Below are 15,460 nucleotides of genomic sequence, written 5' to 3' on the forward strand. Positions count from 1 at the left end.
GCTGAGGCTGGAGCTGTGTGCTGCAGCAGGCAGGGCATGGCTCTGGGGTGGTTCCCCCTCAAGAGTGTTCCCTCTCCTCAGAGGCAGCCCCTACAGAGAGAAAGCTGCTCTCAAGCACTGTCCCCGTCCCTGCAGCAACACCACGGCTGAGGCATGGGGCTGTGCAGTTCCTATGCAGAGAGAGCAAGAGCTGGGGATGTTGATGGACCCTGGGTTGAGCCTGGCATGTTCCAAGATCTGCCCTGTACATTGATGAGCCTATGGCAGGGGAAATGGTGTGATTGTCATGAGACAGGCTATAGCCTGTACATCAGCAACAGTGTGGGATGGTTCCAGAAGGGAGAGCACAGTGGTGCTGGTTTGAGACACAGAAAGGTGCCTGCTCAGAAAGAACAAACAGGAAGAAAAAGGACTCGCGTGTGGCGGTGTGTCAGGTCTTGGCCCCACTAAGAAAAACCCCTTTTGACCCAAGACGCAGGTGCTGGTGAGACCACTACTGATATCCAGAGCTCCACAGGTGAGGACAAGCGTGAGGGTGTGCCGGTTACATGGGCATGTCCTGCTCCCTGCCTCTCCCCATCACACCCCGCTGCCCTCACACCCTCTGTCGCCCGGTTCCCCATGCCTGGCTCCCACACACTCTCCCCACAGGCACAGTGCTGGCAGTGGCGGCCGTCAGCCTCGTCCTCCTGGCTGCAGGCAGCTGGTTTGCCATCAGGAAAGGTGAGGGAGTGGGGGAAAGTGGGGGGAAAGGCTGAGGCCGTAGGGGTCCTGCTGTGGGGCTAGTGCAGTGGGAAGGGCAGTGGGGTGAACCTGGGGGTGCACAGCTGGGGCTGGTGCCTGGGGGTGATGGCTGTGGGCAGCCCAGCTGGGGAGGCTGCTGAGGGAGCTGGGGAGCTTCAGCCTTCATCTTCCAGCCCCAAGATGGGAGCCAGGGCTGGGCAGCACCTTGGCCTGTGCACCTCAGCCCCTGTTCTTCTTGCAGGTGCCTGCAGAGGGAGATGCCCAAGGTGAGCACCAAGGACTCCTGGCTGTGGGGTTTGCAGGAGCGAGTTGGGGGCATGGTGGGGCCCTGGGGTGCTCCTTGGCCAGGGGCAGCGTTCTCTGTGTGTGTGAGGCTGCATTCCTTGTGCTGGAGCACGGAGGACAGGGTTTGTCAAGGCGTGGATTTCAGCTCAATACCTCATGTAGGAAAGCACCGCCCAAAAGAGTCTCTCACAGTGCCTCTTGTCCACAAATGCACACTCCAGAATGATTCCATTCCTCTCCAGGCATCAGCACGTTGACAGACCACAGATGGAAGACACCAACTATGGTGACATCCAGTGTGAGTACTACCTCCTCCCTTGGGGGAAGACACATGCCCCTCTGACCATGGTCACCCCTGCTTATACATTCCCCATGCAATCCCACCACTTCGTTTCCCACTGGGACATACAAAATCCCTGCCCGTTCATCAAGGGCAGGTTTCTCTCCAGCACCTCATGTCCTGCTTCTTCCTTGCATGCTGATCGTGGCTGCTGCCTGCAGAAGGGACATGGCAGCATCCCAGTGCTCCCAGGGACAAAGCCCATTTGCTTGGGGGGTCCTTCCACACCAGCTCCGGCCCCAGGCTGCATTTCCCCCACTCCAGCCACTGCTTTTGTCCTTTCTTCAGTTTCCTGTCAGAGGAATTTCTGCTCAGAGAAGCAAAAAGCACCGCGTAGCAATGAAGGATGTGGCTCCTTGCCCTGGTGGGGAAAACATTTTAGAGCTTGCTCTGAAACCACAGGCAGCAGCCAAGGGAGGATGTTGTGGTTGGGTGACAGGCTATAGATATATCCCCACCCTACTTGCACCTCGCTCATGTTGCAGCATGACCTTGGTTTTCCACGCCTGCACAGAGCAGCTCGCAAGGTGTACTGGCTGTGCAAAGAGAGGAGATGCCACAGAAAGCTGGAAATACACCAAAACCTCAGCATCTCTGCTCCATCGCTGCTGCATAATTTTCATCCCAGATCAGGGTGATGGGAGAGAAAATGTGGCCAGGCATTGAGAGCTGACCACAGGCAGCTGCTGCCCAAGGTCAGTGTGAGTTTCAGCCCTCCAGCAACAGGCAGCAAGGGCTCATGGTGTGTATTTTTTGCTCCCACAGACTCCACCATCGCCCACGATCGACGGGACAGGGTGAGTCGTGGCACAGCTGTGCACAGCTCCTTTCTGCACCCCTGCAGCCTCGTGCCTGCTCATTGTGCAGGGCTCACAGTCAGCAGCTGAAGTAACAGGGTTTCTTTTCCCCCTAAAGCCTCCTCCCGTGCAGCACATGAGAAACACCACGACATATGCCATGGTGACCCGCACCCAAATACGATAGCACTGCCACAGGGCAAGGGCACAGGAGCCTTGCCCACAGCTACCTTTGCTCTGTTCAAAAGGGCTTGTGCAGCCATATCATGGGGCTGGGGGTGCACTTTGGTCTTCTTTGTTTGTTTTTTTTTTTTTTTTTGTCACAGGGAAGGGCTGTGAGTGTCTAGCCAAGACAATATGGGACTCACACCTCCATCTACAAGACAATAATACTTCTAAAATATATGAGCTATACCAAATCTTACTGTGAGTGTATTGATTTTTTCTGAATGAAAGGAAACCTCTTGCTGTTCTCAGTGGATGTCGTGTACACCTAAGTTGCATTATAATGTCATGGGGGTGTTATTCTACCCACCCACGGAGATGCCCATTTGGACCTATATGGACAGATATCACTGCAGGGATGTCCTCGCATGTGTGGACCAATCGGTGAGTGCACTGCAGATGTGGTTTTGCTTTAATGACAAATAAATATCTCTGACTTTGTGTTCCTGATGGCACCTCTGTCTCATGCAGCCACACATGGAATGGGATGGAGCAGACAGACAGACACCGATACACAAAGAGCTGGTGGTGTCGATCTGAAGGGATGTGAAGAGACTTGAAGACAGACCTTGCAAAGAAGAAATACACCAGCTCCTTCCTGTTTGGGGTGGCTTTATTCAGAGCTCGCAGATCAGCACGGCTTTCCCCAGTGTTCTCTGCCTCTCAGAGAACCAGCTGAATCATGTCTCACTTGCTCAGCTTTTGGCATGCAGTGGGTGTTGAGAGCAGTTGGATTGAGAGAGCTGCAAAACACAAAGGAGAACAAGGAGTGGCCTTGCTGTGGCGGTGCCCACCATGGGAAAATGCTGGGAGCATGCAAGGAGAAGGATTCAGCCAGAGCACAGCCACACAAAGCTCACAGACTTCTGCCATCAGATGAACTTTTGGCTTGCATTTGCTCTCCAACAGCCTGCCCTCTTGCAGCCATCACTGCTGGGCTGGGGCTGAACTCACCTTCACTCTGCCCATCTCATCCATGTTGGCATCTGGAGGGAGAACCTGAATTAGTGTCCAGCCACACACAGCAGGCAGGGCTTTCCCACCCCTCACCACCGTTGACCCCATGGTTACGGCTTGCCATGGCAAAGGCATCAGCACTTCACACAGTGCCTAGAGGAGAAGGGTGAAGAAGGGCCTGGCACTTACAGAAATGGCTGGGGTCAGCAGAAGAGTCTTGAGCACTACCAGCACCACGCAGAGGCATAGAGAGAGCAGAGAGAAAAGGTGCTGAACATCCTCAGCAACACTTCCTCAACCTCCCTATTTCTGGAGTATGTCTGTGCTGAGAAGAAGGGGAGGGCCCCGCCATGCCCACAACTCCCTCAGCACTGTAGGAGGTTTCTGGAGGGCGTGGAAGACAGCTTCCTGACACAGCTGGTTAATGAGCCTACCTTGGGAGGTGCCCTGCTAGAACTTCTGTTCACAAACAGAGAAGGGCTGGTGGGAGTTGTGGTGGTCGGGAGCTGTATTGGGTAAAGTGACCACAAAATGGTAGAGTTCCCTGTTCTTGGTGAAGTCAGGAAGGGGATCAGCAAAACTGCAGTCTTGGATTTCTGGAGGGCTGACTTTGAGCTGTTCAGGACACTGGTTGGCAGAGTCCCTTGGGAAGCGGTTCTGAAGGGCAGAGGAGTCCAGGAAGGCTGGACTCTTCCTCACTCTTCAAGAGGGAAATCTTAATGGCTAAGGAGTGGTCTGTCCAACAATTCCCATAGACGAGGCAGTGCAGAAGAAGACCGGCCTGGCTGAACAGAGAGTTATGGCTTGAGCTTAGGAGAAAAAAGAAGATTTATAACCTGGGAATTATAATTTTTATTAGTTAATTAATTAATTAATTATACACTTATATACAATGTACCTTTATTTTATATATATGTATATATATTATATTATATTATATTATATTAAATATATAGTATAATATAACATATATTACAATTATATATTAAATATTATAATATTCTATCATTAATTATATTGCATTAATTATATTATTTATTTTACAATAAATTATATATAATTAATATAAATTATATATTAATCTTGGAAGGAAAAGAGGGCAGGCCACTCAGGAGGACTAAAAGGATGTTGTGAGGTTCTGTAGGGACAAAATATGAAAGGCCAAAGCTCATCTGGAGATTAATCTGCCTACTGCCATTAAAGATAACAAAAAATTATTTTATAAATACATCAACACAAAAAGGAGGACTAAGGAGAATCTCCATCCTTAGGGAGAAACTCCCCATCCTTAGGGGAAAAACTTAGGCACAAGAGAAGAGGAAAAGGAAGAGGTGCTTAGTACCTTGTTCAACTCAGACTTCAGTGGCAAGAGCAGTTGTTCCCTGGATACCCAGTACCATGAGCTGGTGAAAGGGGATGGGGAGCAGAACGTGGCCCTCACTATCCACGAGGAAATGGTTGACCACCTGCTAAAGCACTTGGATGTACGCGAGTCCATGCAGCCAGATGGGATCTTCCCGAGGGTACTGAGAGAAATGGTGGAGGAGCTGGCCCAGTCGCTTACCATCATTTATCAGCAGTCCTGGCTATCAAAGTAGGTCCCAGTTGAGTGGCGTCTAGCAAACGTGAAGCCCATCTACAAGAATTTACGGCACTTACAGTGCAACCAGGCCATCAGGCCCAGTCAGCATGGGTCTATGAAAGGCAGGGCCTGCTTGGTGAACCTGATCTATTTCTATGACAAAGTGACGCGCTTGGTGGATGAGGGAAAGGCTGTGGATGTGGTCTACCTTGACTTCAGCAAGGCTTTTGACACTATTCCCCACAGAATTCTCCTCAAGAAACTGGCTGCTCATGGCTTGGACTGGCGTACACTTCATTGGGTTAAAAACTGGCTGGATAGTGGGGCCCAAAGAGTTGTGGTGAATGGAGTCAAATCCAGTTGGAGGCCAGTCACGAGTGGCGTCCCCCAGGGCTCAGTACTGGGGCCAGTCCTCTTTGATATCTTTATCAATGATCTGGATGAGGGGATTGAGTGCAACCTCAGTAAGTTCGCAGGTGACACCAAGTTAGGTGCGTGTGACGATCTGCTTGAGTGTAGGAAGGCTCTGCAGGAGGATCTGGATAGGCTGGACTGATGGGCTGAGGTCAACTGCATAAAGTTCAACAAGGCCAAGTGCCGGGTCCTGCACCTGGGTCGCAATAACCCCAAGCAGATCTACAGGCTGGGAGATGAGTGGTTGGAAAGCTGCCAGGCAGAAAAGGACCTGGGAGTATTGCTTGATAGTTGGCTGAATATGAGCCAGCAGTGTGCTCAGGTGGCCAAGAAGGCCAATAGCATGCTGGCTTGTATAAGAAGCAGTGTGGCCAGCAGGGCTAGGGAAGTGATCGTCCCCCTGTACTCGGCTCTGGTGAGGCCGCACCTCGAGTACTGTGTTCAGTTTTGGGCCCCTCACTGCCAGAAGGACATAGAGGTGCTCGACAGAGTCTAGAGAAGAGCATCGAAACTGGTGAGGGGCCTGGAGAACAAGTCTTACGAGGAGCGGCTGAGGGAGCTGAGTTTGTTCAGCCTGGAGAAAAGGAGGCTCGGGGTCGACCTTATTGATTATCTTAAAGAAGGCTGTAGCGAGGTGGGGATTGGTCTATTCTCCCACGTGCCTGGTGACAGAACGAGGGGGAATGGGCTAAAGTTGTGCCAGGGGAGGTTTAGGTTGGATGTTAGGAAAGACTTCTTTACTGAAAGGGTTGTTAGGCATTGAAATGGGCTGCCCAGGGAAGTGGTTCACTCCCCATCCCTCGAGGTCTTTAAAAGACGGTTAGATGTTGAGCTTAGAACTATGGTTTAGTGAAAGACTTGTTAGTATTAGGTCAGAGGTTGGACTAGGTGGTCTTGAAGGTCTCTTCCAACCTAGACAATTCTGTGATTCTGTGATTCCATTACGTTTCTCCCCACCCAATTCTCCATTCTGTCTAGGTCTCAATGGATGGCAGCACAGCCGTGCACAGTGTGCACCGCGTGTCAGCCACTCCTCCCAATTTAGTGTCATCATCAAACTTGCTGACAGTGCACTCCATTCCCTCATCCAAGTCATTGAAGAATATATTGAATAATACTGGTCCCAATACCGACCCTTGAGGGACTCCACTAGATACAGGCCTCCAACTCGCCTCCACCCCATTGACCACAACCCTCTGGCTTCTTCCCATCAGACAGATCACAGTCCACCTAACTACCTGATCATCCTGACCACACTTCTTCAGTTTAGCTGCAAGGATGTTGTGGTTGATGGGGTCAAAGGCTTTACTGAAATCAAGATAGACCACATCCACTGCTTTAATACCATCATCTATCCCCCCAGCTATATCCTCATAAAAGGCTCTCAGTTCGTTCAAGCATGACTTCCCCTTGGTGAAGCCGTGTTGACTGCCCCTAATGACACTTTTATCCTTGATATGCCTGGAGACAACACCAAGGCTAAGTTGTTCCATCAGCTTTGCAGGGATGGAGGTGAGGCTGACTGGTCTATAATTACCAGGGTCATCCTTCTATCCCCTTTGGAAGACTGGAGTAAAATTTGCTTTGCTCCAGTCCTCAGGCAACTTTCCTGATGCCCATTACTTTACAAAGATAATGGATAATGGCCTAGCAATGACTTCCACCAACTCCCTCAGCTCCTGGCATGAGCATCTTGAGCATCCATTCATGACCCATGGATTTATGGACGTCCAGAGATGTTTATTTTTCTTCTAAACATAACCACAACTGCAGCGCACACACCAATTGGCAGACACATGCAAGCACATCCCTGCAGTGATACCAGTCCCTATAGGTCCAAATGTCCATCTGTGTGGGTGCATGGAAGACCAACCCTGTGACTTTATCATGCAGTTTAGGAATACATAATTTCCAGTGAGCACAGGGAGATGGTTTCACATGAGGAAAAACCATTGATACACTCATATTATTACTTGGTACACCTGATGTATTTTAGAGGTATTAATTTATTGCAAACAGAGATATGAGTCCTTCAGCCTCTTGGCTAGACACACACACCATTTCCTGTGACAGAACATTCCAGAGAAGCCCAAAGTACACCTCGCAGCCCCATGATATGGCTGCAAGTGCCCCCTACAAAAGAATAAACGCAGCCGTGTGCAAGGCTCCTGTGCCCTTGCAGTGTGACAGCGCTATCAGGTCTGGGTGCGGATCACGGTGGCATACGTCATGGTGTCACTCATGTGCTGCACAGGACGAGGCTTTAGGGAGAAAAGAAACCCTGTTACTTCAGCTGCTGACTGTGAGCCCTGCACAATGAGCGTGCACCAGGCTGCAGGAGTGTAGAAAGGAGCTGTGCACAGCTGTGCCATGACTCACCCTGTCCCGTCGAACATGGGCGATGGTGGAGTCTGTGGGGAAAAAACACACCATGAGCCCTTGGTGATTGAAGGGGGCTGAACTCCCACGAGCTTTGGGCATCAGCTGCCTGTGGTCAGCTCTCAATGCCTGGCCACATTTCCCCTCCCATCACCCTGATCTGCGATATGCATTAAGCAGCAGTGGAGAAGACATGCTGAGGTTTTGGTGTATTTCCAGCTTTCTGTGGCATCTCCTCTCTTTGCACAGCCAGTACACCTTGCAAACTGCTCTGTGCAGGCGTGGGTAAACAAGGCCAAGCTGCAACTTGAGCTACATGCACGTTAAGTAGGTATATATCTATAGCCTGTCGCCCAACCACAACATCCTCCCTTGGCTGCTGCCTGTGGTTTCAGAGCAAGATCTAAAATATTTTCCCCAGCAGTGCAAGGAAACAGAGCTACAACTTTTGTTGCTGTGATGTGCATTGTGTAGTTCTTGAAGCAGAAATGACACTGAAGAAAAACTGAAGAAAGGACAAAAGCAGAAGCTGCAGCAGGGGAAATGCTGCCTGAGGCCGGAGCTGGTGTGGAAGGACCCCCCAAGCAAATGGGCTTTGTCCCTGGGAGCACTGGGATCCTGCCATGTCCCTTCTGCAGCCAGCAGCCATGCTCTGCATGCAAAAAAGAAGCAGGACATGAGGTGCTGGAGAGAAATCGGGCCTTGATGAACAGGCAAGAATTTTGTATGTCGCAGTGGGAAATGAAGTGCTGGGATTCCACCTGAGACAGGTGCAAGGCTTCCTCTGAGGAAGGAGGTAGTACTCACATGTGACTTCGCCGTGGTCTATGGTTTTCATCTGTGGTCTGTCAACGTGCTGCTGCCTGGAGAGGAATGGAATGGTTATTGGGTGTGCATTTGTGGTGAGGTTGCCACATGAGAAATGCACTTGGGAGGTGCTTTCCTACATCATGTGGTGAACTGGAGTGCAGCAAATAGCAAGCCCCATCCTCCCTGCCTCCAGCACAGGGAATGCAGCCTCACACACAGAGAGAACACTGCCCCTGGCTAAGAAGCATCAAAGGGCCGCAATATACCCCCAACTCCCTCCCCCATACCCCACAGCCAGCAGCCCTTGGTGCTCACCTTGGGCATCTCCCTCTGCAGGAACCTGCAAGAAGAACAGGGGCTGAGGTACGCAGGCCAAGGTGCTGCCCAGCCCTGGCTCCCAACTCGGAGCTGGGGGACGAAAGCTGAAGCTCCCCAGCTCCCTCAGCAGCCTCCCCAGCTGGGCTGCCCACAGCCATCACCCCCAGGCACCGTCTGCCCCAGCTGTGCACCCCCAGGTTCCCCACCACCACCTTTCCCACTGCACCAGCCCTACAGCAGAATCCCCACGGCCTCAGCCTTTCCCCCTGCCTTCCCCCACTCCCTCACCTTTCTTGATGGCAAACCAGCTGCCTGCAGCCAGGACGACAAGACCAACGGCCGCCACTGCCAGCACTGTGCCTGTGGGGAGGGTGTGCGGGAGCCAGGCATGGGGAGCTGGGGACAGAGGGTGTGAGGGCAGTGGGGTGTGATGGGGAGAGGCAGGGAGCAGGACGTGACTGTGCAGCTGGCACAGCTCCTGCCCGGTGAAGTCCCTGCTTCTCCCCTTGCCCTGGGGATGGCAGCACAGCATGCCCACTCCCCATGCTCAGGCCTCCGGGGGTCTAGAAGGGAATAACTCACCTGGGGGTGATGGACTGGCTGGGGAACTCACCACATTGCCTGGCAGGACAAAAGGACACGCTTAGTGTCTACAGTGCACCCAGATCCTTCCCAGAATGAGCCTCAGCCCCATGGCCACATCCCTCCACCGACAGCCAGCACCATCCCCACGGAAGGCATAAAAGTGCCCACAGCTGTTGTGCCAACATGGGCCCCCATGGATCTGCTCTCTAAATTCCCTCGTGAGTGGTTAAGTATAGCTTGGTCAAGGTGTGCGTGTCGTTTAAATATGGCACCACCACTCTCATCTGTCTGTGATTCTGGGGGCTAGAGGATCACACAATCACAGAATGGCCACTGATGGAAGGGACCTCTGAAAGTCATGGAGTCCAGCCTTCTGCTGAGCAGGATCAAATAGGACACACTGCACAGGATGGCATCCAGGTGGATTTGGAATATCTCCACAGGAGACGCCACAGCGTCTCTGGGCAGCCTGTTCCAGTGCTCTGTCACCCTCCCAGTAAAGAAGTGCCCCTCACACCCAGATGGAACTTTCTGTGCTTCAGTTTGAGCCCATTGTCTCTCACCCTTTCCCTGGACACAAGAAAAAAGAGACCAGATCCATCCTCTCAACACCCTCCCCTCAGATATTTATAGACATGGATGAGGTCTCCCCTCGGTCTCCTCTTTTCCAGGCTATACAGGCTCTGTTCTCTTGGCTCCAGTCCTCTGATCATTTTGCAGCCTTCCTCTGGACTCTCTCCAGTAGTTCTATGCCCCTCCTGAACAGGGAATCCCAGAACTGGGCACAAAATGTTTTGTGTTCCATGCAGGGAACTGATTCCTTCCCAGGAGCTCTCGCCCAGAGAACAAATTCCCTCTCCCTTGCCATCACCACCCCACACACACCTCTCTTCAGTCACCCATCCCCACGCTCAACATCACCTGGGGAGCTGCAGATGTCCTGGGTGGTCACGCCAGCATCTGCACCTTGGGGCACAGAGGGTTTTGTTTAGAGGGAGTGAGAGCTGGGGCACCCACACGCTTGTGCCCATGTCCCTGCTGCTGGGTCCTTGCCATGTCCTCCCTGCTGTGTCCTTGCCCAGCTCGTGGCAGTCATCCCACTTGCCCCGCCATAGGCTCATCAATGTACAGGGCAGACCTTGCAGCATCCCTGGCTCATCCAGCGTTCATCCACATCCCCAGCCCTTGCTCTCTGTGCCTGAGTCCTGCACAGCCCCATGTCTGCAGCAGAGGTGATTCTGCAGGGACACGGGAACCCCTTGAGAGCAGTTTTCTCTCATGGCTACCTTGGAGGAGAGGGAACACTCCCATGGGGGAACCACCCCAGAGCCTGCTGCAGCACACAGCTCCAGCCTCAGCACAGCCATGTGGTGGCAAGTGCCTCTGTCCCTTCTCACCCCTCCAGCCCAAGGCCATGACTCACCAGGGACATCCAGGATTTGGCCAGCACTGAGGGCAGAGCTCCTCCTCTGTTTCATCTCATTCCACTCTTGGTACCCACAGGTATATATTCCTGCAGTTCTTGACGTGATGTTCAGGACCAGGGAGTAGTTCAGCTGCCCTTGCTGGGCTTTCTGGCTGTACTGCTCCTTCCCATCCTTGCAGATGATGATTCGTATTACAGGTGACACCACAGGGAGAATACACTGGAGCACAACTGTGGTACCTGGCTGAGCAGAAGTTGAGTTCATTTGGAGAGCAGGAGCTGGAAGATCCCCTGCAGGAGACACAGCAGTGAAGGGCTGCCATAGGGCAGAGCTCACAGTGGTTGGGCTTCAAAGTACCATGGCTCTGGGAGGGAAGGACTCACGAGTACCTGGGGAGCTGCAGATGTTCTGGGAGGTCATGCTGCCACCTGTACCTGGGGGCAGAGAGGGATTTGCTGAGAGGAGCAGTGACCAGGCTCAACCATATCTCCCTACTCCCATATCCCCCCTGACCAAATCCTCACTGCTAAGCAGGCATCATTACATCTGCGTGTTCTCATGCTGTATCTCTTCAATAACCTCTTGAACAATGCCAATCCCAATCCCATTTTGTATGGATTTCTTGTTTCAGGTAAGTTCCATATCTCTGTAAAGAATTTAGCAGTCCTAGAGTCTCAGAGCAACACTCCAGAAAATTTATGGTGTTGGAGAAGTGTGCCCCTTGCTCAGATCTGTATCATACCGGGAGGAAGCCATCCCCATCCTGCTTTCCCCAAACAAACTCTGCCCCACGGTGCTGCACACCTGCCCCACACACACTGTCCCCATCCTCCCCTCTGCCCACCACGGGCCTGTCCTGCCCCCAGCAGCAGCCCTTCAGCCCTCAGCCCCCATGCCCAGCAATGCCCCAACTCACAGAGTGCCACCAGCAGGACGGCAGGGCCAGAAGGAGACAGCCTTGCCCATGGCGCCTGCCACAGCATCTTTTGGGGTGCTGCTTTTGGGCAGCAGCGTCTGCTTCGAGTTTCTGCTTTGCTCTGAGCTGGGGACGGTGGGGCAGAGGCTTGCGGTACAGCTGGGGGCTGTGCTGTTAGCTTTCTGTGGCCACCTGAGTCTGGCCCACAGCCAGAGGCTCTCATCAGTGGGGGCCTTGCCTAAGAACCTGCTACATCCGCTGCTTTTGTTGAGCCCCCACTGTTTTTCCTGTCCTCTCACACACTGCAGCACACGCTAGTTTTACTTGTATCTCAGGGACAACATTGTCTCTGTAAAGAGCTCGGCCCCTTGTCCCCACTCGGATTTGCTCTATTCTGACCACATCACTCTGTTTTTGCGTCAATGTCTGCAAAAATGATGAGGACGTGAGTGGAATCCTGCACCAAGGCCAAAGTGACGCCAGAGCTCTGGGGCAGTTGCCAAGGCTGTGGGCAGATTTCTCCTTCATCCTGTTGGTGAATCAGCTGATGAAGAACTCTCAGGGAGTCTCAGCTGGGGCCATAGTGCTGCCAGCACAGCACTGTGGGAGCCATCGGCACCCACACTTTGACCCTCATGAGACCACACAACAACCAGGAAAGGCAGAGGCTTCATCCTGAAAAACACCTGAGCTCCCCCACACTGCTCTCTCACAGTCCCCTTCCTCAAAGGAATAGGGGAGAAACTCTGGTGGAAGAAGACTTGTGCAGGCCCAGGGCCAGAGCTGCAGCCCGTGGAGAGGAGCCCACGCAGGAGCAGGAGTCTGGTGTTGTGTTAAGGGGTGTAGCCGATTAACCGTTATGTGTCCGATCGGATTCGTAGTACTGAACTATCAGAATCACAGATTCACCAATACCGCATTAACCATTAGGCACCTGGTTGGATTCAGAGCACTGAACTACCATGGTCAGGAATTCACCAAAAACGTATAACCATCCTTGGTGTAGTTGTGTTTAATGAGAACTATTATAATAAATGACTAAGTCCCAAATAGGATTACAAAATTTACAACTTATTAAACGGATAGAGGTAAGTAAACAGCCCTGGGTGCGCCAGGAGTCTCTGCTCCACCAAGATGCACACAAGTGACATCAGGCATCTAGTTTTTATGCTCCTAGGCTCCTACATATTCATTATTACTTCTAGAAAAGGAAGGGTTATTATAATTAGGTCCCGGAATCCGAACCCTCCAGCTGGCACATGTATCAGTCTCTGGTGGTCCCTCTGGGGGTCTCTCGTGCTGAAGGCTCGTAACCTTCCTCAAAGGCTTTTTTTCTTGTCCTTCTCCTTTGTCCAACTTGGCCGGATGTCAGAAACTTGTGCAGCATCCCCTGCAAGCTTTGTCTTTGAGTCATCCTTCAGCTTTCCCCTTCTCCTTAATCTCTTGGCCACATATCAGAGACTTGCATAGTGTCCCATGCAATAGTCATAATAGGTAGCAGTTATTCTGAAACCCCTTTGTTCTCTTATCCCCTATTGACACAAATTGCTGGAACATTCCTTTGTAAGATACAAGAACTATATGCATTAACCACTCTGTTTTTCTTAGACTTGTGGTTATACAAGGGTATGAAAGACAGAAGGTCACACTTCATCATAACATGTGGCCCTAGGGTTGTTCCATATTGACACGAATCGGATGAATACATTTCACACTATCATGGGTAGGAACAATGCATTCAAGTGCGATTTATTAAAGCAACAGGTACATAGGTTCTTTGGATTGCCAGCCATAGTTACTGTCTGCAAAAGCAAGCTAGCATGCATGAAATACACAGGTGACACAGGTGACACAAGTACACAGCCTGGAAATTAACGTGTTAAAAGTCACAAAGACTCTATAGAGATTACAAAGTTTCCATGGAGACACACAGTATAGCCACATGTTCAAATCTCACCCAAAGGCATCCCAATGGGGGCAGAGGGTGGAAGAGAGGCTCAGCCCATCAACTGATCCCAGGAGTCAGGAGGTCCTCAGGATGCAGTATTCCCTCGGGGTGGTATCTCCCCTGACAGTGGTATCTTCCCCAACATCCCCTCTCTCTTAGGCCAATTTATATTATTTTCTATCTTTTAGGTGGAGCTTGAGTGACTCTAGTCAAGCATATCTTAGTTATGATTGGTGAAACGTTCTCCCATTTCAGTTAAATAAAAAGGCTCCAAGAAATTCAGAGATCATGCTCAGTGAGGGGTGGTCGCACATTGGAGGCAGGTAGATTTTGGGTTGGAGGCGTGTTTTGGTATTATAATGATATTACAATGAGGAAAAGTACACTAGGGTACAGCATTTGTCAAAACATGACAGTTCCTAGGCTAAGGGTAGCAAAAAGTGCGGCTGAGAGACAGAAGACCCAGCACAGGGATGGGTGTATGTGGGGTGCAGAGTGCCAGGCATGGCCACCCCCTGGTCATCTGCATGGCCTCAGCCATCCTCACAGCAGCACTTTTCCATGACACATCTGCCAGGGCAGTGCCAGTAGGTAGGGGAACTCTTGGGTGGCAGGGCAAAGGGAACAGCAGCTCCCTCGCAGGACACATGGCCCCATATGGCAGTCGTAGTGTAGCTCTCCCAGCTCTGCTCACTGGCTTCCCTCTCAAATACAGAGCAGCAACATCAGATGGTGCATTCTGAACCAATCCTTTATAATTCGCCTCCCACAGGAACAATACCCACTAAGTGCCTCCACACAGGGCACCGTAACCACCTGGGGAGGTGCCCATTGCGGCCGGCACCTTGGGCACAGGGAGGTGCTGGAGTGATGCAGGAGCTGCAGAGCATGGCTGCCTGGGGGTGCAGCTGTGACTCCATCCCCTCGTGTTCTCCTGGTACGTAGAGGAGGATCCCGCGTTGGAGATGTATTTCTGTGGGCAGGGGGCAAAGACACGTGGGTGCTGGGGTTTAACGCAGCCAGGATGGTGCACATGCAGTAGCAATCCTTGATGTGAGCAGAGAGCAGGGTCTGAGCCAAGGGAAGCAGAGCAGTGGCAGCACATCCCTTGGGCATGCTGCCCCAGCTGCCTTGAGACCAACGTCAGTGGGAGCCTGGAAAATGTGTGAGGGTCATGCTCTTAGCATGTGGAGCAGGCTGGGGACAGCATGGAGCCCAGGAGGACATCAGAGCACCATGGGGACAGGGACGTCTCCAGGCTGCCTGGCCACTCTGGCAACCTGGCTGCATCTCTCCAGGAGGAGGGTGATGATGGGGGCAGACAGCAGCAGGAGCAGGCTGAGGGCAGAGTGCAGGATCCAGACCTCCAGGGGCATGGCTGACCCTGGGAGAGAGGAGGAACACAGTGTGGCCAAGGCAAGCCTTGGAGGACGGCTGTGCTGGGAAGGGCTGATGAGCAATGTCTCACCTCTGGAAGGGAGCTGGGCCTTGTGTGAGGGGCTGCTGCCTGTGGGAGACATGAGCACTCTGTGAGTCCCTCGACCTCTGAGTTGGGGCAATCCCAGATGCTGAGCAGACCCTGATCTCTTGTATTGCTTCCTGGAGCAAATGGTCAAAATGAACAACCGAGCTTGTGTAAATTGATTTTCATAAGTTCATAAAGTTTAGAGGGAAAACTTGGAGCAGTAGTGGCACAGCCCGGGGTCCATCAACATCCCAAGCCCATGTATTTT

At 52.1% G+C, this 15,460-nt stretch overlaps 2 protein-coding genes and 1 long non-coding RNA gene across 3 annotated transcripts in view; 1 reads left to right on the plus strand and 2 right to left on the minus strand.

Moving 5' to 3' along the window:
• The first annotated feature begins 1,271 nt into the window (after positions 1 to 1,271).
• LOC311425512 lies at positions 1,272 to 2,645 on the plus strand. Its single transcript, XR_014686359.1, has 2 exons — positions 1,272 to 2,166; positions 2,285 to 2,645. It is a non-coding gene; the product is annotated as an uncharacterized lncRNA (long non-coding RNA).
• Positions 2,646 to 7,313: 4,668 nt separating this feature from the next.
• LOC311425496 (uncharacterized protein) lies at positions 7,314 to 13,867 on the minus strand. Its single transcript, XM_084501441.1, has 9 exons — positions 13,737 to 13,867; positions 10,860 to 11,153; positions 10,358 to 10,402; positions 9,434 to 9,472; positions 9,140 to 9,247; positions 8,849 to 8,873; positions 8,531 to 8,586; positions 7,724 to 7,755; positions 7,314 to 7,605 (listed from the first exon to the last, which is right to left on the minus strand). Exons 1-9 carry the CDS (start codon positions 13,744 to 13,746, stop codon positions 7,540 to 7,542), a joined length of 675 nt encoding a protein of 224 aa, XP_084357567.1. The 5' UTR covers positions 13,747 to 13,867; the 3' UTR covers positions 7,314 to 7,539.
• Positions 13,504 to 15,460, minus strand: part of LOC311425505 (uncharacterized protein) — a 43,665-nt gene continuing 41,708 nt past the window's right edge. The window contains exon 6 of the mRNA XM_084501455.1: positions 13,504 to 15,234. Coding sequence (XP_084357581.1) covers positions 14,954 to 15,234 — 281 coding nt within the window. The 3' untranslated portion in view covers positions 13,504 to 14,953. The remainder of the gene's footprint in view (positions 15,235 to 15,460) is intronic.

This window comes from Aythya ferina, assembly GCF_964211825.1.
Source record: "Aythya ferina genome assembly, chromosome: 31".
In the NCBI taxonomy this organism is placed as follows: domain Eukaryota; kingdom Metazoa; phylum Chordata; class Aves; order Anseriformes; family Anatidae; genus Aythya; species Aythya ferina.